General features: G+C 39.3%; 1 protein-coding gene across 8 annotated transcripts in view; it reads left to right on the top strand.

Annotated features, from left to right (window-relative positions):
- Nucleotides 1-7,692: 7,692 nt before the first annotated feature.
- Nucleotides 7,693-23,427, top strand: part of STXBP5L (syntaxin binding protein 5L) — a 205,921-nt gene continuing 190,186 nt past the window's right edge. For 7 of the 8 annotated variants that reach the window (XM_074593588.1, XM_074593561.1, XM_074593551.1 and 4 more), the window contains exon 1: nucleotides 8,210-9,025. In XM_074593588.1, the coding sequence (XP_074449689.1) occupies nucleotides 8,828-9,025 (198 nt within the window). In that variant the 5' untranslated portion in view covers nucleotides 8,210-8,827. Of the gene's footprint in view, nucleotides 7,970-8,209; nucleotides 9,026-23,427 lie in introns of those variants that run through there. The other variant, XM_074593571.1, reaches the window with a different exon arrangement.

Below are 23,427 nucleotides of genomic sequence, written 5' to 3'. Positions count from 1 at the left end.
CCCTGAGACAACTCAATCCTATCAGGCACTACATACCAAATTCCTATTTGATACATCACGTTGGCATAATGAAAATCCCTGACTGAGAGACAGAACAAGGGATGAGGAATAATGCAGCTGTCATTCCTGGCACGAAGAAACATTTTTTTAACTTCTAGGACTGATTGGATTTTCACTGCTAACATTTCTGCCAGACTTCCTCTCAATGAAGCGTCCAGACTAGGATGGAATATTTCGTAGGATACTTGCAGAGGAGACAGAATGGTCCGATCTGCCTTCAATTTGTTCTTAAATTAAGATTAAAGGGGAAAAATGGCATGATGGAGGGAGGGGAAAAGGAAGGCAAAAGAGCCATTGCAGTGATCAGATTCAACCACGGACCAGCTCAGGCTGATGTAATCCTTAGACAGCTCATTAGGTTGTTTGCAGTCCTTCTGCGATGAAGGACCAAGGCATGGCTGTGGTCAGGATGTGGCCCTGGTTTGGGGAATGGTTTGGAGGGAGGATACTATAGAGTATTAGTTAGCTTTTCTTCACAGACTTCATAAAAGTGCAGGAAGTCAGACTGCAGGTAGCATTTCTTACCTGGAGCCTTCTGATGAGGCTGTTTATTATGAAGTATTGCTTAGTCTAGAAGAGACAAGCATATTGGTCTTGCAGGTCAATAGTAATGTATTTACAGAACATATCAATTGCTAAAAATGAAAGATGCAGGCATAAAACTGAATGCTCTTAATGACAGAAGGATTGAAATACTGGAATGTGGGCTCCATTTTCCCTTTGCTCTCCTTTTCTCTCTCTGCCTTCATCTTTCCAACTCCTCTTTTATGCAAATACCTACTGTAAATTTAAGGCCATCTACATGAATTGCCAGTCACCTGCTTTTGGACCAAGGTTATAACAGGTCTAGACTTTTCTATGAAGATTTTTTTGCCCAGAGACCAAGGATGTGATATCTGATGTTTTGTGAACTGACACATCATATTTTTGGTTCCTATGATTCATAGAACTAGTTTGAGTGAATGGACCTTTTTACCCTATAATTTAAACTGAAGGATATTGAAGGGCAGCTGAAATTTTCCCCAGCTAAAAAGAAGTCTCTTTTCTGTAAGTATTGGAAGAACACCCCCCCTAAAATGCAAACTGTGCTGATGGTTTTCCTATAGAGCAAGTGTAGACTCATTAAACATATTTTTTTCCTTTCTAACTCCTTATGCTCTTATTTTATAGTCTCCTGTAAGTGGAATATGAATTCAAAGATTATGTTTCAAACTCACAAGACTGTGTGGGCTTGAAAGCAACGAAGACAAGTAGCCCAGTCCTAATTGAGACCTTTGTTAGTGCAGAATCTAGTAAAATGAACTAACAATTTGGAATACATTAGCTGTCACTTCAAATGCCGCTGATAATTTGCAAAAAAACTCAGAGCAATAACGGGAAAAGGCATAAAACGTCAAATTTGTAGCAAAGCTGACAACAAAAGGAATATTCACTGTGAATTACAGTCTTCCTGATTTGCTAAAGCTCTTACTGATTCTGCATTAATAAAGGATCTTGTTCTCTCATGGGATTTAAATACAGTAGATTATCTAACATGCTCAAGTAATGCTTTAAGTTCTTTATCTGAAAGCTTATCCTTGATGACCTGGAAATCTGTGATCTCTTGCTAACATGTTTGGGAGGGTGATTGGTCAATTTGGTGATCTGGCTGTATATTACCTGGACAGGTACACCTTTGGTCAAGAACCACTAGCCTTTCTTTCTATTGAGAACTATCCCATTTTCACAGCTTTTCTGGAAAGCTGTTCTGAGAAATAACAACTGACTTTGAAAAGGCATCAGTTCCTGCTGTTTTGCAGCTACTAGCGAAGATGAAAATGTTCAGAATGGAAAAAGCACCAATGAAAATATTTCGCAAGAAAAATCAGAAAAGGTACACATTGATCAAAAGTCAGACACATTTTTGGTGGAAATTAAAACTTCAGGGTAAGAAAATAACAACTTTACTTTCTGACAGTCTGCGACAGTTACTAAAAATATTTTAATGAACCATTACACCTTTAGATATATTGGATGTGCACAGGCTGAATTGCAAACCTGGGTCATTAGAAGTTCAAATAGCCTGGCTCACAGCAGGACCTGGAAAAGCCAGACAGTTTTGTCTAATCCTTACTGAAGGAGTAAGAGGGGAAAGAGGTAGCTAAGCTAAGTGACAACTAGTGATCTATAAAATGAAGTCTTAAGAAAAGGGCTTAAGAGGAAGAACTAGAAAACTGTGCGTGGAATACAACGCAAGTTGGCTGCAGAGAGAAGACCAAAAATTCAGCCTGAGAACTACAATAAAGGCTGATAAGAAATCTGTGGTGACGTGTTACATGGCACATATTAACTACCATAGTATTTCGCCAGCCTCTTAGACCAGTTTTGTGTCCCAGGCGAGGCCCCACATTGTCATGACTAGAACTCACATTATCTCTATTAAACATGCTAGAGTTTTGCATATTTTCTATAGTAAAGATACAGCACGTAGCTGCTGTGCTGATAATAATCACTGAGGCTCTAATTTTTCTGTGGCTTCTGTTACAGCCTGTACTCCACAGTGTGTTAGAAAAAGACCCCTGCTTTCAGAGCAACCAAATCTAAGTCGAGTCCCACTGCAGCCTTGGGAGAACCCTCTACAAGAAATACATTTCTCTACCACAACAGGACAGTCTGTAAAAACTATTCAAAATTTTATGTCCCCGACTGCTGTTTAGGTGGCTTGTGATAGTTCTTTACTGAGAAATGCAGCTCGCCCTGGGTAGGGCATATATTCAGAATGTAACTCAACAGGCCACCATCACGATGAAGTTACATGGTGTGCCTGAGCTGAATTAAGCTTAACAAACTGGAGACTACCCTCATCGCCCTGTGCAGGGCTGTAGCTCTGCCTGTCTTTGCACTGGCTCTGGTGCTTGTCTGACCCTGCACAGAGCTAATCCAGCTCATTAAACCAAAGGAAAACTATTGACTTTCCTAGCAAATTAATTTGTTGCTGAAGGGACAAAAAGTGTAAGAGCTCAAGTGGATACAGGACCTTCCCTTTCAACAGCAGCGAGAACTGATCACCTCAAGCTGTAACAGATAACTCTATCCATGGGCTAATTTACACCTGTACTTGGCCCATTATGGAAAATGGAGTTCTTATTACAAAATTATATTCTCAGTTTTGTACAGACATATCCCACCTTGTCACAGCTTCTTCATTAAAAAATCTGGTCCCCGAGCATGCATAAAAGATCTAATTTTTATGGTAAATATTTCTATCCTGTACTTGTGAAGAAAAAAAAAGGATAATGTATTAATATTACATGAGGATGAGAAATTATTTTTCTATCCATTGACACCTATGAAGGATGAAAATGGCACTGCTGTTTTTCAATCAGCATCCTCTGTGGCACCTGAGTATCCAAAGATCCTAAAATAGTAGGAGACTTCCAGCTTTCTAATGTTGATTTTCAACAGCTCTCTGTGCAGCTACAAATTCGAAGGGCCAAAGGAAAACTCACGTTATTCCAGGAATCAAGCAGAATGACCCAGGTAATAATAGACCCGGCATCTTCAGTAATCCGAGACAAAACAGTGATGTTATGTGAATTAAAGCAGTCGCACTATGTGTGATTCAATCAATAAGGAGTTAAAGGGTAGGAATATAATGAAAGCAAGTCCACATGGCTTTATGGAAACAAGTCTTGACAAGCAGGCCTGACTTCACTTTTTGATGAGATTACAGGTTTGTTTGATCAAGGTAACCACATGGATGTGATAGACTTGGACCTTCCTAATGAATTTGATTTAGTACTGCTTGACATTTTGATTAAAACATTAGCATTATATAGCCTTAATAAAACACATTAAATAGATTAAGATCTGGCTAATTGATAGAGTTCAGCAAGCTGTTCTAACCAGATACTCAGCACTGACTGGGGATATTTTTAGTGGGGCTCTGCAGGCAGGAACACTATGCTTGCTGCCATTTGATGTTCTGGAATTACACAGAAACATGGATAATATTGGCAAATGTCCCGAAGTCTAATGAGGAATAGACAGCTATGGAAAGTCACAGTTTTGCCTGCATTGGCATAAATGAGTTTCTGGTATTTGATTACGTCTTTTCTCTTCAGTTCTGCGCAAGCACAGAAGTTCTCTTGCAGGGTGTAGTTGCAAGACTGTGGTCTAGTCAGCTGCTGATGCGCGTAAAATGATTTCTCTCAAGGGTCATTGATTTTGGCTACTAATTCATGTGTTATCAAAAGGAGTATTATGAATCGTTTAAAAAGTGTAAACTGTGAAACCAGAAACCACCTGAGAATGATCTTTAAAAGGCAAAGATGGCTTACTGCACACTTCTACACGTCTTTATTTAAACTAGCACGAATATAAACCTGAGATTAAAATATGTTTGCAGCTTTACAAAGTCAGGAAATTCTAGCCCATTGGCTGAAGCAGAATTTGTGATCAAAAAAATAAAACAAGAAAGCCAGATGAGGTAAGCAAAAATACCCCCAAAAGAACTGACCAGAATGTTAAGGATCGGTCATATATAAAGCATATACAACCTCTACTACTATCACTTTCTGGTCAGCTGATCTAAGCACATCTTTCCTCATTCTCCATTTGCTTGGTTAGCTCTTGAATTGGACTGAGATGACATAATGCTGAGTTAATATTAGTCTTTGCTAGGTTTGATTCTGACCAATCTTTTAATATTGCTACATGTAGTTACAAGCTTACCTAAGCAAAAATCAAAATGAGAATTCATACTAATTTTGATAGTGTAGACTGTTAAAGATGCTCTTTCTCAGCAAAATCTCACAAGCAAACTGTTATCCTTGTAACATTTGGTTTCTGTTTGACCTTGCCGAACAAGATGACTGATAAACGTAAAAGATACTATCCAGAAGAAAACACTGTCTCCCCTTACTGTCTAAAATACAGATTCAGATACATATATTCCACAATGGGGAATGTCTTCTTACATTTGTTATATATCAATTTAACATCTAAAATCTTTCCACATTTTCATCGTTTTACAAACCGATTATTAAAACTCTTGGTGTCAAAACTATGCAACCTCAGAAGTGTGCTACAAAACATCGATACCATCTAAACACAGTGCAAACCACCAACTGAATGCCTCATTTATCTACTGTTTTTTCCTCCACTAAACAAAAGCGGATGTCTGTGTCAAAAACAAATTGTTCCTTTTTCTTTTTTTTTTTTCTTGTGTTTTTGTTTTTCTGTTACAACAAAACTCCTCACCAGCTAGATCGTTCAATGGGACACCTTTCTGTGCACGTCATCACTATTATTGAGTTTTCCTATGTCCTGCACTGTCCTGTCTCCCTCTGCACCACCCCACAACTCTCATGTCCATTGCTCTGTCTCTGCTTCTGGATTCATGTCCAGCTTGGAGCAAAATTTTCAAAAGGGACCTATATCCCTTACAATCACAAGTAGTGAACCACAGCATTTTTCTCCGTTGGTGGTTTTAAGCAGGACTCCTCAATGTTTTGTTAGGCAGTATCTGGTTTTGTTGTGGTTGTTTTGGTTTTTTTTTCTACAAGTCTGTTTTCCTAACAGGACGTTGGCAGCGTGAGGATCCTTGCCCTTTTGGATACTCTCATCTAATCATCAATATCCAGCTCTTCGTACTGATTCTCTGCAAGACAAACATTGCTGATATTCCAAAAATGTATGCATCTAATTCCACTTCCAAATGCTTTTTAACATTCTTCTAATTTTGGTCCTTCCTTTTCTTTACTTAAAACTAACCATCTTACCTCTGTCCTCCCTAGAACTATGTCACCATTACATTACCAGATTTTCTCCCTAACACCTCCTGACTGCCAGTCTATTCTCTTTTTTGCACGTCTGTCCATGACATTTTCATCATCCCAGTTATTTCATTTTTAACCTTATCTTTCCCTTTCCTATTCACAATTCATATTGTTATCTTTCTTTTGGGTTTTGTTAGCTTGCCTTTTTTCTTTTTTTCACTTGCGCTGCCTATGGTGAACATAATATCACTAGGACATGTCATTCTTCAAATAGCTTCAGTTGAGTTTTTACTTTTCCTTATTCTCCAAAACTCTGCACTTACATCTTTACAGATTTGCTTACTCAGTTCCATCCTCTTTTTCATTTGTCTCTTAGCCATAGTCCTCATAAATTTTGTTTCCCATACAAAGTTCTGTTCCTTTCTTTCTGGCTACAGAAACCTATCAACCTTTCCAGTTTCATCAGCAATGTATCCTTTATTTTTCATGAGGACATAAGTGAAGCTACAGTTACTCTTTGAATTTCACGGTCTTTTTATTGTTCAAATAGGGAGTACCTGTGAACACACAGGGATTAGATGAAGGGGGAAAAAACTTATGGAGCTCAGTGTAAGAAGCTGAAATAAACACATATTACCTTGATTCACAGAACTGTAGGATTTACAAAAAACTGTTTAGGTATTAGAGCTGGTATCAGAACTGTACTAAGTGCTCCTGAAGAAGCTGCAAAATGAGGTGACCGATGTGCATTGCTTCTATGGTTTTATTATACAAGAAGAGGTGCTATATATTTAGCACCGCACAGAACAAGTTTGTTCTTTACACGGTTTTAGTCATTTCCAAGCTTCCAACTATGTTGACAGCGCTGTGCCATGAGTCACTTTAATAGCTACCTCATTCGTTTCTGACCTGGATAACCTTTTTATAGAGCCTGGTGTACAATGTAAACGCTTCTCCTGCCACATTGCTAACTCCAGAGGCCGGAGACGCCATCCCACGTCGCCTGCTCCCACGACTTCGGGGCAAGCCTCGGAGAACCACAGGCCTGGGAAGGCAACTGTGGGTTACTTTATTCCCCTCAGGGATTTGTGAGGTGCCAGGCGGTATCGGTAGATGGGCTGGACACCGACCCACACAGGCCGCTGCGGAAACGCAGGCTCAGGGCCCTTCCGCAGGGCCTCACCCTGTCACCGCCGGCACTGCCACCTCCCCGGACATTTCGTGTTTGTTGGGCCTGACGCTGAGAAACAAACTTCGTCTCTCTCCACTCACACACCAACCCAAGCGGGTCCTGTCCCCTTCATCTCCGCGCCCCCGGCCGCGGCTGCCCCCCCGGCCTCCGCCGCGGGGCGCCCTCGCCCCTCAGAGCGGCCGCAGCGCGCGCACCCCGCCGCAGTGGGGCGTGGCCAGCGCGCGGGGGCTACGGCCCCGCCCCCCGCCGCGAAACTGGCCCCGCCCCCGGAGCCCGGGGGGCGGGGCGGAGGGAAGGCGTCTCACACAGCGGTGCGGCCTTTTCCCATTGGTGGGAGCGAGCGCCCGTCGCCGCGGCCCCCCAATCAGATTGCCGGGGTCCAACGGCGGCACTCAGCCATGCCGCCCCTACTGTAGCAAGCGGCAGCCTGAGGGCTCCGCCTTGGAGGAGCAGTCCCCACCCTCCGTCCCTCTCCGCCACTCACCTCCACCCAACCCGCCCTCAACAACCAATCGGAAGGCTGCCGCTGCCGTCAATCACCACCCTTTGCCCCGCCCTGCCTCCTTCCCGCTTCCCCCACACTCCCCCCGGTGGAGTTGGTGCGGCGGGCGGGGCAGGGCGTGAGGGAGGAGGAGGAGGAGGAGGAGGAGGAGGAGGCAGGCGGAGGAGGCAGGCGGAGGAGGCGGAGCCGTTGGAGTCGCTGCCGCCGCCGCTGGTTTCAGTACCTCGGAGAACGGCTGCGAGCGGGCGGGCGGGAGCCGCCGCAGCCGGCTGGGAGCGCAGCAGCCGCCGCCGCCGTCGCCGCTGTCGCCCTCCGCTCCCCTGCCCCGCTCCCCTCCGCGCCAGGCACAGGCGCCCCCGGGGCGGGGAGACAGTTAAGGAACCGTCGCCTCAGAGCGATCGGCCGCTTAACCCCCCGGAGCCAAGGGAGTCCCGTCCCCCCGGAGCGGTCCCGGGGGTACGGCGACGGCACAGGCTCGGTGACCGGGACGGGCGGGAGGGCTGAGGAAGTTGGAGGGGGGGGGTTGTCCGTCACCTCAGCGAGGGCCCGGGGACGACCGGGTCTGGCTGAGGGAGGGTCGCTCGTTAACCGTCTCTCGGTCCTGAGGGGGGAGTGAGGAAAGTGAGGGGCTCCCATCCGTCCGGGAGCCCGAGGCGGGGAGGGGGGGGGTCAGGGGCCGGCGGCAGCCGGTGGGGTGGGCGGGTAGCCGGCAGCCGGAGCGGTGAGGAGAGAGGCGGCGGGGGGAGCGGGAATCGGGCTCCTCTCGAACCCCCTGGGCTGCAAAGGTTGAGCCCCTGACTGAAAAGGGGCTTTTTTTTTGAGGGGAAGGGGCAGTTGAACGTAGCCGAATTGTTGTCGTTTCGTTAAAAATAGTCAAGCGCCGAAGGCAAATCGTAGGCAGGGAAGGTAGAGAGATGGAGCCCGCTGTTTTGGATGCCGGCGTGAATTTTTTATTTACTTTTCAGTTTTAACCACTGCTAAATGTGGATTTTGTGAGAGAACCAGATGGCGGTTGTTCCATTGTTCCTTGTTTGAACGTAAATCTTAGTTCTGCCGCTTGTGGATTTTTTATTTATTTTTTTTTTAATTTCTTTTTCAAAAGGACCTTTCCAGGTAGCTTTCACATCTGACAAAATGAAGCCTTTGTATTTTTCAATCAATTACACCTAATACTGACATTCTGTTTGGTACAAGGGACTAAAGTGCTGCCTCACTCAGAGGACCATTAAAGACTTTTTCTTTCGCTACATGTAGCTGAATGTGTTACGACACATCCTTTCTCCCCCCCCAAATCTTCCGAAAGATTTTTCCAAAATGAAGAAATTTAATTTTCGCAAAGTTTTGGATGGTTTAACTGCCTCATCCCCTGGTGGAAGCAGTGGTGGTGGCAGTGGTGGTGGAAGCGGGGCTGGTGGTGGCTCTGTGCACCCCGGAGGGACTGCAGGAGCTGCAGGGACACCCAGAGATGAGATCCAGGAGACGCTCACTTCAGATTATTTTCAAATTTGTAAGGTAAGGGCTGTAATATTATATTTTTTTTACTATGGAAATAATGAAAGCTATGTTGTGTCGGGGGGGGCAGTAATATGATACCAATAAGCCTTTTACTTGAGAGCTGCAGTGGTTGTATAAGGACTTTGGAATGAAAAGACAGGGATCTCGTTGATGTTTTTTTCTTCCTGCTGCAGAGTTGGGGTGGTCAGTAAATTCATTAAAATCTTGATTTCAGCATTCAGGGCCAAATCCTAAATTCATGCTTCGACCCCAAACTAGTAACAGGATTGTGGGCAGGAAAGGAAAGCAATTGGTGCTAGCACAGGTAACATTAACAAGTTATTAGAAATTCAAAATTGTATACATCTACTTCCCTTCCTCACTCTTCTCATCCTCTCTTCCTTTCCCTCTCTTTTTTTAAGAAAAAGGCAGAGTCTAGAACTAAAGGACAGTGCAGTGACTACTGAACCTAGCACTTCAATTATTTGTGAGGGATTGGGTGTAGATACTGGGTGTTTTCTTAGCGTTAGTACTGAAGATGATGATTATATGACAGTAAACTTAGTGGGACAGCATAAATAGCAAAAGTTGCCAAATTTGTTTGGCATTGGTTTTTATGTATTGGTTAGGTCCTTAAGTGGGAATTTTCTTTGAGTAGAAAGCATAAGATAACGCTGTGTGTCTTATGTTTTGTATCTGTTTTCTGCAACAAAGCTTTCAGTGGTGTTCTTAAATGCACAAGTAAAATCAGTACAAACTATTTGGTACTTCTAACCAACCCTGGAATATTTTTGTAATGAAGACCAAAAATTAAAGGAGAGATTATATTATGATCCTCTGCTGTTATCTTTAACTTTGATATTAATTCTCTTGCCTTTTCTAGAAGTTTTGTTTGCTTATTTGTTTTGTTTAGAAGCTTTGAACCCAGAATTTTAAATTAGTGCAATTTACATTATTAAGAGTAAATGAACTTCATCTATTAAGTATACTTTCCTTTTATTAACCAGATACCAATTGATTTGAAATTTATGTTATGGCCAACTCCAGCATATTGTCATTTCTTTTTGTGTTTTGGGAAGAAGGAAGAAATATAAACAAACAAGACAAACCTGTAAGACAGTTTGTGTACAGATCTTGTGCTTGGGAAACACACAGCTTTCCTGATCTCAGATACCACGAATCTAATTCTATTTGGTTTTCAGCTACAGCTAGTGACAAATCTCTTTAAATAGAGTTCACGGGAAGAAGCATGAACCCCCATGACTTGAAGAGTCAGAGACCTTTGGAGTAGGTTCTACATAATTCTAATTTCTGGAGGTTTTACAGTCCTTTGCCATCCTGAACCAAAACAGGTTAAGGCCTTTTGAGTCAAATTATTCTGTAGTTTAATAGTGTGTCAGTGAATAGTATATTACAATCATACCTGTTTCCCAGGGTTGAATTCGACTCCTTTTGCTTATGTACACAGTAATTTAGCATTTTGTGAAACTCAGTACAGTGATTTCCCATTTTTGTCACTTCAGTAAAAAGGTAATGCAAATAACCAAGATGCATTAACATATCATTAGCAGGTCTGACATTCAGAGACTTCTAAGTAAAGCTAAAACTTAACATGGTTCTTCAAGTTTAAGTCATTTGATAGGGCCAAAGATCTGTATTTGGTATGAAATATTTTTATTTTGTATGGTGTATTTGCAAAAATCGTCAACATAAGATGAAAAGATATTTATTTTCTGCTTAATCTCCGTTATTTCCCTTCTTTGGCTTGATATTACTTGAAGACGGTGTTATGTTCTGATAGATCTACTTGGAAATATATCTGATAGATCTACTTGGAAATAGATCTACTTGGTGTATAGAAATATGTCATTTTGAGAAGATTTTAGTAGGCGATATCTGCCTGTCTTAGTTCTCAGGGTAAAATGTTCTCAACAAAGTAAATAGTTGTATAGGAAGGCTTTTGGTTGCTTGCAGCAGCACTTGCTTATCAATGCACGGTACTGCAGAAGTCTACCCTATAGTATACAAAACACCAGCTTCCTTTTTTCAAGACACAAAAGTATGCTAAAAGCAAACCTCCAAAATACTCGGTTATTATGTGCTCATAAAACACTGCAGTGTTTATTCAACAAGCTCTACTTAATCAGCTATGTTACAGTTTAGTAACGTTACAAGCATGTTTGAGTGAACCAACAAAATCCCCCAGGCTCCAACCCTGCGTTATGTACTATGCAAGTGTACCGAAGGCAGTGGGACTTCACGCAGGCGCAGCTTTCATCCTGCGTGCTTCAGGGTGCAGGATCCGAGCCATAATTTGTACCTCAATCAATTTGAATTCAATTAAAAATACAGCAAGACACATAACATCCAAGCTTTATGTTCCCCAAGCTTTTGTTGTGTAGAACTTCAGGTATTTCAACTGTCTATTTTCATGTTAAGTTACATAAGTTCTATAGGCTGCATATTTAAGGATCCATGGTCTGTGATCCTGCTGCACGCAGAACTGAGTAAAGCTAATGGCAGTTTTGTTTTGTTATGATCTGCAGGTTCAAGGCAGGTGGGCTCACAGTCTTAAGTAGCACCCCCAAAGTGATTTTCCTTTCTTTGCTGATTATAAAATCTTCATTTAGATATGAAGCATAACAGCTGACTCATACTTAAGAATTAAAGGCCCTTACCCTGCAGGTTTTATTTAAATAAATTGCCTTTCTGAAGTTTGTGGAAGGTCTGCTTGACTAGAAACACAGATCCAGTCCTCTACCAGAACATAGTTTTTATTGGTAACACACCTGATTTCATTAGTAACATACCTGAAAGTTGTCTCTCCATTTTGTGACATTTTTAGGATGCTTATTACCACAGTGTCTTTTTGAGGTATAGATTAGAACTTAATAGAAGTAAATTGAATGTTTCATTTTACACTGAGATGTTCGTAATGAGTTACTTTTGGCATTTATATTTAAATCATTAATGTAATCTCCTGTATTGAAAGACTAAAAATGAAATGCTCTTGAAACTATTACATATGAAATAGCTACGGCCTTTTTAAAGCATGATAAATTTATATGTTGGTAGCTGTACTAATGAATCAGTGGCACCATTTTCAAAGTATTCATGTAATGTGAAATTTTGTCAGAACTGTATTTTGTGACAACAGGAAATTGAGGTATAGTTTATGTTACATCTAGGGCTGCTCCTGGGATTTGGGTATCCGAGCGGAAATCATGAAAATATCAATTACAGTTCACATTAATCGAGTTGAATGTGTGAGATAGATAACAACACCGTGCCAAAAACTAGTCAGGATCTAGTAGAATATGTTAGTGAAGTTTATATTAATTTTAATAGGGATAGACCTAGTTTCCTTGATTTTGCTCCTTTATATTTTCCCTCTGTATGTATGTTTTTTTTCTGACAAGGATTTTTTAGGCTCAACTATATTTGTCCATAGCATATAGAAACTAAAATACAGCACTTGGGAGAGATGTCCTATTAATATAGGAAGTGAGATGATCACAGTTAGGATGTTGTAAATCATTTAATTAGAACTTGTAGCAGAAAGAACATAAAAGGAGAAAACAGTGATTTTATTACGTTTGCAGAACATTGATTGTTAGGGGATGATGCAGTTGGGAAAAACTGAGTAAGAATGAAGATGTAAATTTTTTGAACGTAGAGTGCATATTCTTCATGAAAAGAAGCCTCCGACAGAGAACTACTTGAGCTTTCCTTGAAGAGCAATCATAGGGTTGAATTTGTAGAGCATGATGTTAATAACTTTATGCAGAAAATGTCTGAAATCAAAGACCTCACTTAAGAGCATAGTAACAGTTGCACTTTCCTAGACGTACGATTAATCTAGTCTGGAATTTTTCTTTAGCTGTAGGCAGCAACTTGATACCCTAGAAAAGGTTCAAGAACCACCAAATTCATCTTCTCGCAGAATTATTCCCCAAATGCGGGTAGTTATGGACTGCTTTTAAACCCCGAAGCATGAGATGTGTATTCTCTCCAGTCTTCAGTGTTATTACTGGGTAGTCTTGCTATCTAGTAAATGTCCCTTTGAATCTTGCTGTATTATTCATATTGATAGTATAGTCATAGTTTCTGTATGCACATTACCCAGTTTTTATACAAAACCCATGGAGGCCACAATAGTTTTAGGTTTTTGTTGAAACTGGTATGGAAGCCCATGGCCGATTACAGTTGTGCCTTTCTAACCCTACTTATCAGACAAAAACAGATCCCCAAGATACATCCTATCAGTAGCCAATTTGAATACCTTCATTATCTGGATTTCCTATGAGGTGGTCATGAATTTTAATTCCCAGGGTTTATACATGGTAAAATTTTATTTTGTCAACCTATGAAGATGAACATTTAGTTCCTCTGATGGCAGTCAAGTAGGTACTCTAACTGCAAATGCAACATGATGCTACAGTTCAAGGATAATAGAAGATGAATTTTGGAACGGCAGTTTAAGAATGATTCTGCAGTAGCAAATAGTTCTATTTTTGCTTATGAAGAATAAAAAAAATATTTTTTGTTACAAGCTATCCATATTGTTTTAGTTAGCTTGAGCTGTTTGGTTAAGCTGTGTTGTTTCCTTAGTAAGGTCATTTGCGGAGGGGGGTGGGTGGAAATAGTGTGTGAAGTGCTAGATTTCAGAGAAACCCGATTTTAAAATAAATATTAACACGTATTTGTAAGTGCTCAGATTTCATGCGATACTTAAATGGTAAATAAGATAATGTTGGGAAGGTTTTTTCCTATATATCAGAGTTTGGAACTAACGTTCAAAACCCTATTCTGTTTAAAACTACCGTGTCATAAATGACACTTCTGTAATTAGATGATGATAATTTTATGAAATGTGTGATGAACATAATGTATTTTTAAAATGTTTGTATTCATTAGAAATAGGATTAATCAGTGGTAAAGAGCATAGCACATTAAAAGCTTCTTTTTTAAAGAACTTTGGGGATTTTGAGCTACCTGTAGTAGTACAACTGGACTCACTTGTTTTGTTTTTTGCAAATACCTCTTTTTTGCATCACTATATTGTTAATCAAATATTAATCCTAAATGCATTAATGCAGACCCTTCATGGCCAACATATGCCATTATAGCTTCAAAACCATTTTAAGACTTTTAAGGGTGCAAAACAAAGTTCCAAATTTCTTAAGTTTGCTTGCGCATACAACCTTTAATTATGAGATCCCATTTTTATTCTATAGGTCTAATTTAGTAAAACGAATAGTGTTTGCTCAATAGAAAGCACTCCAATATTTCTTTGCATACTTAGAACTCAGAGCATACCTGAATATTAAGTTCCCCATGGACTTTCGCAACAGGAGTGCTCACCACTGTAGTTTTGAAAACTTCATAAACATTAATGACTTGATCTTCGTAATGTTTCTGTGAGGTGGAGATATTATTATTCCTGCTGTACAGATGAGGAACCGAGGCACAGAAAATCCCAAATGCCAGATTGTTTAGCGTCCGCTGTTTTGAGTTTCTAGCTTGACCTGCTTTGAATCTGATTTTTTAAGTGTATTTAACATTTTTGTACCACTTACTTATATCTTCCCATTATGCCTCCCATTTTTTTCACATTCTGTTGCAAGTATTGTGCACACCTACAGAGTAGTCTTTAGGCTAGTTATTCATACTGTCAATTTGTATGTCCACCTTACATAGTCAGAACGGCTCTGAATTTCCTTCCTGTCTCAAATGACTACAGATGGAATTCTGGCTCCACATTGGACCTTTGAATTGTACCTAAGATGTATGAATATCATTAACCGCCATTATCTCAAATTGGCCCATCACAAAATGGAAACAAGATTAGCAACCACGTGTGAAAAGCTTAGTTCATGGCCCTTGGCTTGATCGTTTATAAAACTAAGTGATAAGACCATTGATAGAATTTCCTTTCTGCAATTTTCTATCTGAATTGTACCTTGTACCTTCCTATTTGGTACCAAATAGACAAGTTTGGCAGACATCAGCTCTTTAATTGCTTATTTTTGTCTTGTCTGTAGGACAGACCAGACTGTACCGTGCATGGAGTGAGGCAAAAGTTCTATGGCAGAAAAAGATAATTTAATTAATCCCTACAAAAGGGGAACAAATTCATGTTCCACAGATTATCTTAGTTCATGCATGTTTGTATTTTTCTGCTTTTTATGGTTGACCTTGCATTTTTAGCAATATAAGAATCATAGAATATCCTGAGTTGGAAGGGACCCACGAGGATCACCGAGTTCAACTCCTGACTCTGCACAGGGCAACCTAAAAGTTAAACTATTTACTGTAATTTTGTATGTCATTCCAAGTGGGAGGTTTTGGATTTGGTTTTGTTTTTTAATCCAAGGATTTATTAATTTCAGTCACATGGTGTCCGTGGATAAAGAATTGAAATTCAGGATATACTTTTTCCTCACAAGAAAGAGACAACATCCCTCCTCACTGAAAGTGTGTATTAAGGATAGCTTAATATTCTTTCTGTACGGGGGTCACTTTTTCACAGGCACTTGTGCAGAGATCAGACCATCATAACAGAACTCCAGCCTTACTTCCCTGAGCTGATGATGAGACTGGGACATCCCTAGATATTCCTGGAAATGGTGAAAAAAACATGGAACATACCGAGTAACACAGTGTCTTCACATTTACATAGCACAGGCCTGACCTCTACAATCTGGTGTGGTGATGCTGTCTCTCATCCTGTGAGAACTGTACTGAATTTATACCTGGGACACAGGGCTTTTCTCACAAAGTTAATTCCCATCCCCAAGTTTCCTCTTGTTGTCTCTCCTTTATTTTGGGTTCTATCATTTTTATCCTCTTAACTGTTATTGCCTGCTAGTGGGAGCTGGACACACTGGATATACTCTACATCCCCTGTGGGTCGCCAGTTAGTTAAGGAGAAATTTTCTTACTATTGTAGTGGGAAAAGCGATTTTTAATCTCTTCTGGGGATCTTGGTCGACTGCTGGCTGAATATGAGCCAGCAGTGTGTCCAGATGGCCAAGAAGGCCAACAGCATCCTGGCCTGTATCAGGAACAGTGTGGTGAGTAGGACTAGGGAAGTGATCATCCTCCTGTACTCGGCACTAGTGAGGCCCCACCTCGAGTACTGTGTCCAGTTTTGGGGCCCTCACTACAGGAAAGACATTGAGGTGCTGGAGCATGTCCAGAGAAGGGCAATAAAGCTGGTGAGGGGTCTAGAGCACAAGTCTTATGAGGAGCGGCTGAGGGAACTGGCGTTGTTTAGCCTGGAAAAAAGGAGGCTGAGGGGAGACCTTATTGCTTTCTACACTACCTGAAAGGAGGCTGTAGCGAGGTGGGGGTCGATTTCTTCTCCCAAGTAACAGGCGACAGGACAAGAGGAAATGGCCTCAAGTTGCACAAGGGGAGGTTTAGACTGGATGTTAGGAAAAATGTTTACACTGAAAGGGTTATTAAGTATTGGAACAGGCTGTCCAGGGAAGTGGTTGAGTCACCATCCCTGGAAGTATTTAAAAGACAGGTAGACATAGTGCTTAGAGATTTGGTTTAGTGATGGTTTTTGACAGTGTTAGGTTGATGGTTGGACTCGATGATCTGAAACGTCCCTTCCAACCTAGGCAATTCTGTGATTCTATGATTCTGTGATATAGGAAATTCAGCCTGGTTGGTCCATATCGCAGGGGGTGTTCTGATCATAGACCTGTTGTGTAAAACATCGGTTGTATAAGCAGCTTTTTTTTTCTACTTATTTCTGAAAGAAAAAGACTTATACTTCATTTCTTAAAGAAATTACTGAGAAATTACTCAGAGGTTCATCACAGATAAAAATATGAAGTAGGGGAAGATTATTTTTTTTCCAAGTAGAAATACATATACTGCGTAAAATGTGTAGCTGTCCTCAGCAGAGGTGGACTAAATCTAAGACAGATGCCATTCTCACTTGATTAATTTAGATGAATTTCCATTCATATCTGACTGTTATTCTGAGACATCTGATACTACCCGGTGTATAGTATATGCCCAAATCTCTTTTTAAGGTCTGTGTGGAAATACTGTGAAAAGTTAGTATTAGTACATTCACTTTATAAACAGAGAAAAGGAAGCAGTAGAGAAGTGAACTAATGTACGTGTTTATTGTCTATTCCAAGACAAAGTGTTTATAAAAGCAGCCTATAGAGTTATATTAATTTGTCACAATGTATGTTAGAATCATTATAGGGGAAGATTAGAGGACTGTGTGATTAGAAGTATAAGTAATGTGCATCTGTGGAGAGGAGAGAAAGCAATATCGTTAGGTACAGATGGCTGGTAAATACACTCAAATGTAATAAGATGTTATCTTTGTGCAGTGCTGTGTCCATTCCTAACAGATCACCAGCAAAGACTATGAATAGCAAAAAATACTAGAGACAATCTGTTGCCTGTAGCTAGGGTCAAAGTCTGATGAGGTACACTTTTTATGGTTCCTTTGAAGTTAAGTTGTATACAGTACTGAAAGAAAAATGACCCTTAATATTTAAAGCTTTGAGTTGATAAATGCATGCACTCAAAAGCAGCCTTACTGAATCCAGTGGTAAATGTGCAGATACAGGTGTAATACGGTAGCATGTCTTTTTGCAGAATTTGAATCCAATCAGTTAAAAATAATTGCTTATATGCCATTAAAAAATCTGCTATATAAGAATGCTGTGAGGTCAAACACTCAGAAGTCAGGTCCCTTATTCAGCTAATATTCAGTTAATGTCTGTATGTGCAGCAATCCAGTCTTTCCGACATCTTTTTATTCTCTTGAAATGTCTGCTTATATTTTGTTCCTGTCCTCCGTCACATTTAGTCTGAACAGTAAACAACACTGGGAAAGATGGATGCTATTCTGTGTGTGCACTTTGCAATGGTTCCTGTGAGAAAATCTCTGCCTTATCCATGGGACGTCACAAAAAGTCATACTAAATAAATCATGAATGTTCATCTCAGCTTCGTTCATCCCATTCCATCTATTGTATCCCTTAAGGATGGATATGTGCTTTCAGCTACACCTGTCCAGCATCAGTTGTATTACAGATACATGCCATTGTAGCTGTGGAAAAATTTAATTGTAGTGGGTCCAAAGAACCCTAGTTTATTCATCATTTGTCTCTACATATATTTTTAAATGTTCACTGAATGAGGCCAAGGCAGGAAAACTGGCATGTGGTTATGTAAACAGAGATCTAATTCTTATGATCTTTGGATATAGTGTCTTCATTTGTGTCTGTGAGCTATGGCCTTGGTAGCATTATGGGCAATGCAGCTGGGGATAGTAATATGCAATATCTGCTGGATTTCACTGCTGTTAAAGGGCAAAAAGCTGCCACAAAATATTTCCATTTCCTTTGGAATGTATCTTCGGCATATATGAGATGAGATGCTGGCCAATATCTCCAGATTAACTTCTGGATTCAATATCAGAAAAAAAGTCCTCAAATTGGGTACAATGTGCATACAGAAAGAAGGTAGGAGAAGATTAATTATGAATTAGTAATAAATAGTAAACAATGTTGCAAATGCTAGTCATGAAATCTGGTAGTAGCATTTGTATACAGGAATGTCAATTTATGTTGCAAAATAAAAGTTTTCCACAGGAATACACCAATAATACAGATTATATCAAAGTAGGGTTTTAACACTGTGTTTCTATAGCTTTAAAAAAAAAGCCACAAACAAACAACCTTCAAGAACTTTGTCGTATTGCAAAATTTTTTTTATTGTAGTAGCATGGAATTTTCTTGCAAATTTTTTTGATTCCCCAATATGACTGATTTTTTGAAATTAAAATATTCTGAAAGCGGGAAACAGAGCATCTACTTCAGAACAGTAACCACAATCAGGCATAACAGAACAGGACATAATCAGCCTAAAGTAGCAAAGTTCCAGAAAATCCAAAAATGGCAAGACATGCAAAATTAGTTAGAGTTATTGCTATGTTTGTCTGGTGTAACTTTAATAAAAACAGATTTTTTTTATTATTTCTCATTAAAGTTAAGAAATCATGTTATTCTCTGCATCTGCAGTCATAGTGAAGACAAAAATATTTTGAATTGACAGACAATTGAAGACAAAGATATGTTGAATGATTTTACAATTCTTGTAAATACCCATAAAACAGATCTCCATCAGACAGATGATATTCTGAACCAAATTATTTCAAGGTCTAGAGTAATATGGTTAAATGATGCAACAACAACAACAAAATCAATATGAACTACTATTTGAATTACTTTGACTGTGATGATTCCCCATTTGGACAGTAGTCTTGCTTAAGTAGGTAGGACAAACTGAGGTTTGAAATCAGTGGTTTTGGGTTGGGGCATTTTTAAATTATTTTACATTAAAGCAAAGGCTAAGTATAGTTTTATTAAAGTCTGTGGCATTTTTCTACAGGTTGATGCCCTATTTCTTCTTGCTAGTTTAAATGGCAAAAGTGGGAAGTCTGTTACAGCATATTTACTGAACAACAGATCCAATTCCTTCATTGTGTTCTCCATTTTCCTCCCTTTTTGTATATATATTTTTTTTTAACTTGATAGAGTTCTTTTAGACAGAATGGGAAGGGAAGAGGTGGAATCATTTTGCATACAATGTCTTCTCTTCAACTTAGGGTTTCTCCAAAGAGGATAATACCTACCTTGGGATGATTATATTCATGTGTATTACCCTGTAACTTATTTTATTAACTTATTACGCTGTAACTCAGTGCTGTAGTAGATGTGTCAAGACCGTGTAGTTGTCAAGTGGTTGCTTGGCCACAGCAACAACACTGATTTAAATAGATCAAACAAGTAAGATTAAAATCCAACCACTCTGCTTTGAGCAGGAGAGGTTGGACAAGACAGTGTAGAGTTCCCTTCCAACCTCACCTGCATGTGAACTGGGAATAATGCAGTTTGAGGATCAATGTCATTTTATTTATCTGTGGATTTTTTCTGTCTGAATTATATTAATTTGGTATTTTTTACACACTACAGTATATTTCAAAGAACAAGCATTAGGAGAATGCTTTTGGACCTTCCGAAGGCCTTATTTTTCCCCTATGGTTCACTTAACTTTGTATTTGTATCAATATGAATCATATGCGAATAGGAGGACCATCCTTACTTGAACATAGAATCATAGAACTGTCTATTGGAAGGGATCTTTCAGATCATGATAGTCTTTAACATCCAGTTTGCAGAACTGAAAATGGCAGTAGAAAAGTTTCCGCAGAGATCTTTGTCATGAAAAGAAGGACTTTAGTGAGGACTGCAAGATTTCGTCTTAATTTTACTTATTTATTTTTAAAACTAGTTGTCTGGAAGGTGCCTTTGGATGTACTTTCTTTTTCAGGGCCAAGCAGTAACAGGAAACTGAAAAATTATGTAATGTGTGGTAGAACTAGCATGTTTCAAAAAAACAGTCATATGGTCTGCATACAGGCTTTTTAAAAATAGTAGAATGAAAACAATACATATTAAAAATATGGACTTGATACTAATTTTTGCAAACTTATGTTTTAGTTTTTAAAAGTACATTAAGCTGTTTCTAAAGGAAAAAGGCTTTCATATGTTCATAGCACAAAAATAGATAATATACAAATCAGTTCATTTCAAATACTCTATCTCTGATTTTTTCATATAAATGTAACTATCAGTGTATAATATTTGTGAAACTAAACTGTTAAAATTTAGGTTGGGTCTGAAGTTCATTTTATGTACAGGACAGATATTTTCTCAAAATTCTACCATAGCTTATTAAGTGACCTTTTATAACAAAATAAGTTTTGTAATTTAAAAAGTAAAAGACAATACAAATTTGCCTATTGCTGAAAGTACTACTCTTCTATGCCAAAAGCTATGTATGTAAATATTAAGAAACTTTTTTACTAATGTGATTGTTCCCTGTGCATATCTTTTCTTCCTGGCCCCGTATTCCCTATTTCAGTACCACTTTTCTTTTTCCCTTGTGTACCCACATTTTCCATGTTTTTTCTGTACTGTGTTTTTCTCCACCAATACCACTCTCCTTTTTCTCCCTCTCTCAGATGCACTGCTGCTGGTGAAGATAATAACCTCATAAGAAATACCCTGCTGAGACAAACCAATGGTCCATATCGCCCAGCAGTCAGTCTCTGACAGTGGCAATAGAATATGTCATTTAGGGAGAGTAATAAGTTAGACCACTTTCTGCAGTCCATTCCCTTTCTAATCTCCCATCATCCACCATCACGGGATTGGAGATGTCAGAGTGTATCCTTAGCCAGTCCTTTTAGAATCCCTTTATCGATAATATCCATGAACTTGTCTAATGCCTTTTTGAATCTGCAGAGGCTGTCAGCCTTCACAATCTCGTATGGTGGCAAGTTTCAGAAGTTCATTACCTGTTGTGTAAATAACTATTTTCTTTTTTGCTGTTTTAAACTGATCTTTCATTTGTTTTGAATGGCTCTGTGGTTTTGCCAAATAACAGTTCCACATTTAGCTTACCCACTCTCTTGAATATATAAATTTCAGTCACATCCCTCCACAGCCGCCTTCTCTCCAAACTGAAGTTGCACCACTTTTAGTCTTTCCTGATACAGCTTGTGTCCATCACCTTGAGCATTAGTTGCTTTCCCTCTGTCAGCTCCGACTACTTCTTCAGATGTGGAGACCAAAGCTGCATACAGTACTCAAGTAATGGGCTCACAGATGTTTTATGTAGCAGCAAAATGATGCCCTCTGTCTTATTCTTAATACTCCTGATGATTGGACATGTTACTTGGCTTTTTGGGTTGCTGCTGCACATTAAACCAAAGACTTCAGAGGAACGCCAACCATGCCCACAAAATCACTCCTGAATTGTAAATGCTAGTTCCAGATACAGCATTGTGTAAGCCTAGTTAAGATTTTTGGTTTTCCTCTAGATGCCTTATCTTACATCTATTCACACTGAAGCTCATTTATCACTACCTTGCCCATTTATTCAGGCTAATGAGGTCTTTCAGGAGTTGGTCACCATTGGTACTGAATTTCACTATCCAAAGGAGCTTACTATTGACTATGAACTTGGAGATTTCAGTGTTTGCTACCTTTTATAGATCATTAAAGATGATGATTAAAATGGGTCCAAGCACTCATCCATGGAGTACCCTACTTTTGAGTTTTCTTCACGATAAAAGTACATTAAACCCTATACTTTCTTTTCTGTTATCAGCTTCCAGTCCACAAAAAAACCTTTTCTTCAGTCCCATGACAACTTTGTTTCTTTAATAATATTGTCGTGGAATGTTATTGGAAGGCTTTTGGAAAACTTACATATATTCATATCCCCCAAAAAAGGTAGGTTGTAGAATATCCTGTGACCATGCTCAGAAGCTCTGGCTCCTAATGTAGATTAAGAGCTACATGAAATTGGGTTTGAAATTTTGGAAAGGTTTAGCTAAGCTGGGATTTTTACAAAAAATACCCCTTTGAAAAATTAAAATTTAACTAATAAAAACCATATCCCTTCTGTATCATTTTCTTAAGTTGGAACGCTACTGATATATTGTCCTCTTTCCATCTTTCATGAGCAGGGAGCAGTTTTACCAATCAGAGATTCCAGGTGCAGAAGCCTATAAATGAGGGATGTCATGGTCTTATAGCGATATAATGCATGGCAGCTCATCTTCATAAGCACCCATTTTCACCACTACAACCTTGGTGAAAGCTGTAATCGTTTACATTTTTTAATTTCCTACCTAGCTGAGTAAGAAGCTATATAAGTTTCAGTCAACACTTCATCCTCTATTCTGTAAACCAATCAATTACTTGCTTCAATGAGATTTTTGCATGTGGCATGTTGGTTGCAATTTGGAAGTAGATTCTACATGCTGAGTCACAGGCTTTGACTACATAGTTCAATTTTAACAAATAGGCATCTTCTCAAAAAATTATTTACCTAAGTAAATTGGTTTTGCTATCAGATGTTACAGAAAACGGTATCTGTAAAATGTTAGTAGAAAAGTTACAAATTTTAAGTTTATGCAAATTAGCAGGAACAGTTTTGACTATTAACCCTATTGCTTAATTGATATCGTTTAAAATTGAGTTTATCCCATATTTTCTGTAGCTATTTAGAAAACGTAAAAATCACTTTGAAAAAATTGTGTCTTTGCAGTCTAATATAAACTACTGTACAATAGAAGTTAAGAAAAAAATCTTTTACTGAAAAATTGCATTATACTCCACATGAACAATTATACTGGATATTGCATATTATTACTAGTCTGATTTTCTTTTTTCAGCTAATGAAATATATCATGGTATCTTAGACAGAAAGAGATTGTTGTTGAGATTGTTGAACATTACCAAATGTTCATTGGTAGAACACTAGCAAGCCCAAATAATCAATTTCCTATATTCATTCAGGTA

This window comes from Larus michahellis, chromosome 1 (genome assembly GCF_964199755.1).
Source record: "Larus michahellis chromosome 1, bLarMic1.1, whole genome shotgun sequence".
Taxonomy (NCBI): Eukaryota; Metazoa; Chordata; class Aves; order Charadriiformes; family Laridae; genus Larus; species Larus michahellis.
The sequence above is the reverse complement of the archived record's forward strand: the minus strand, read 5'-3'. Positions and strand labels throughout refer to the sequence as shown.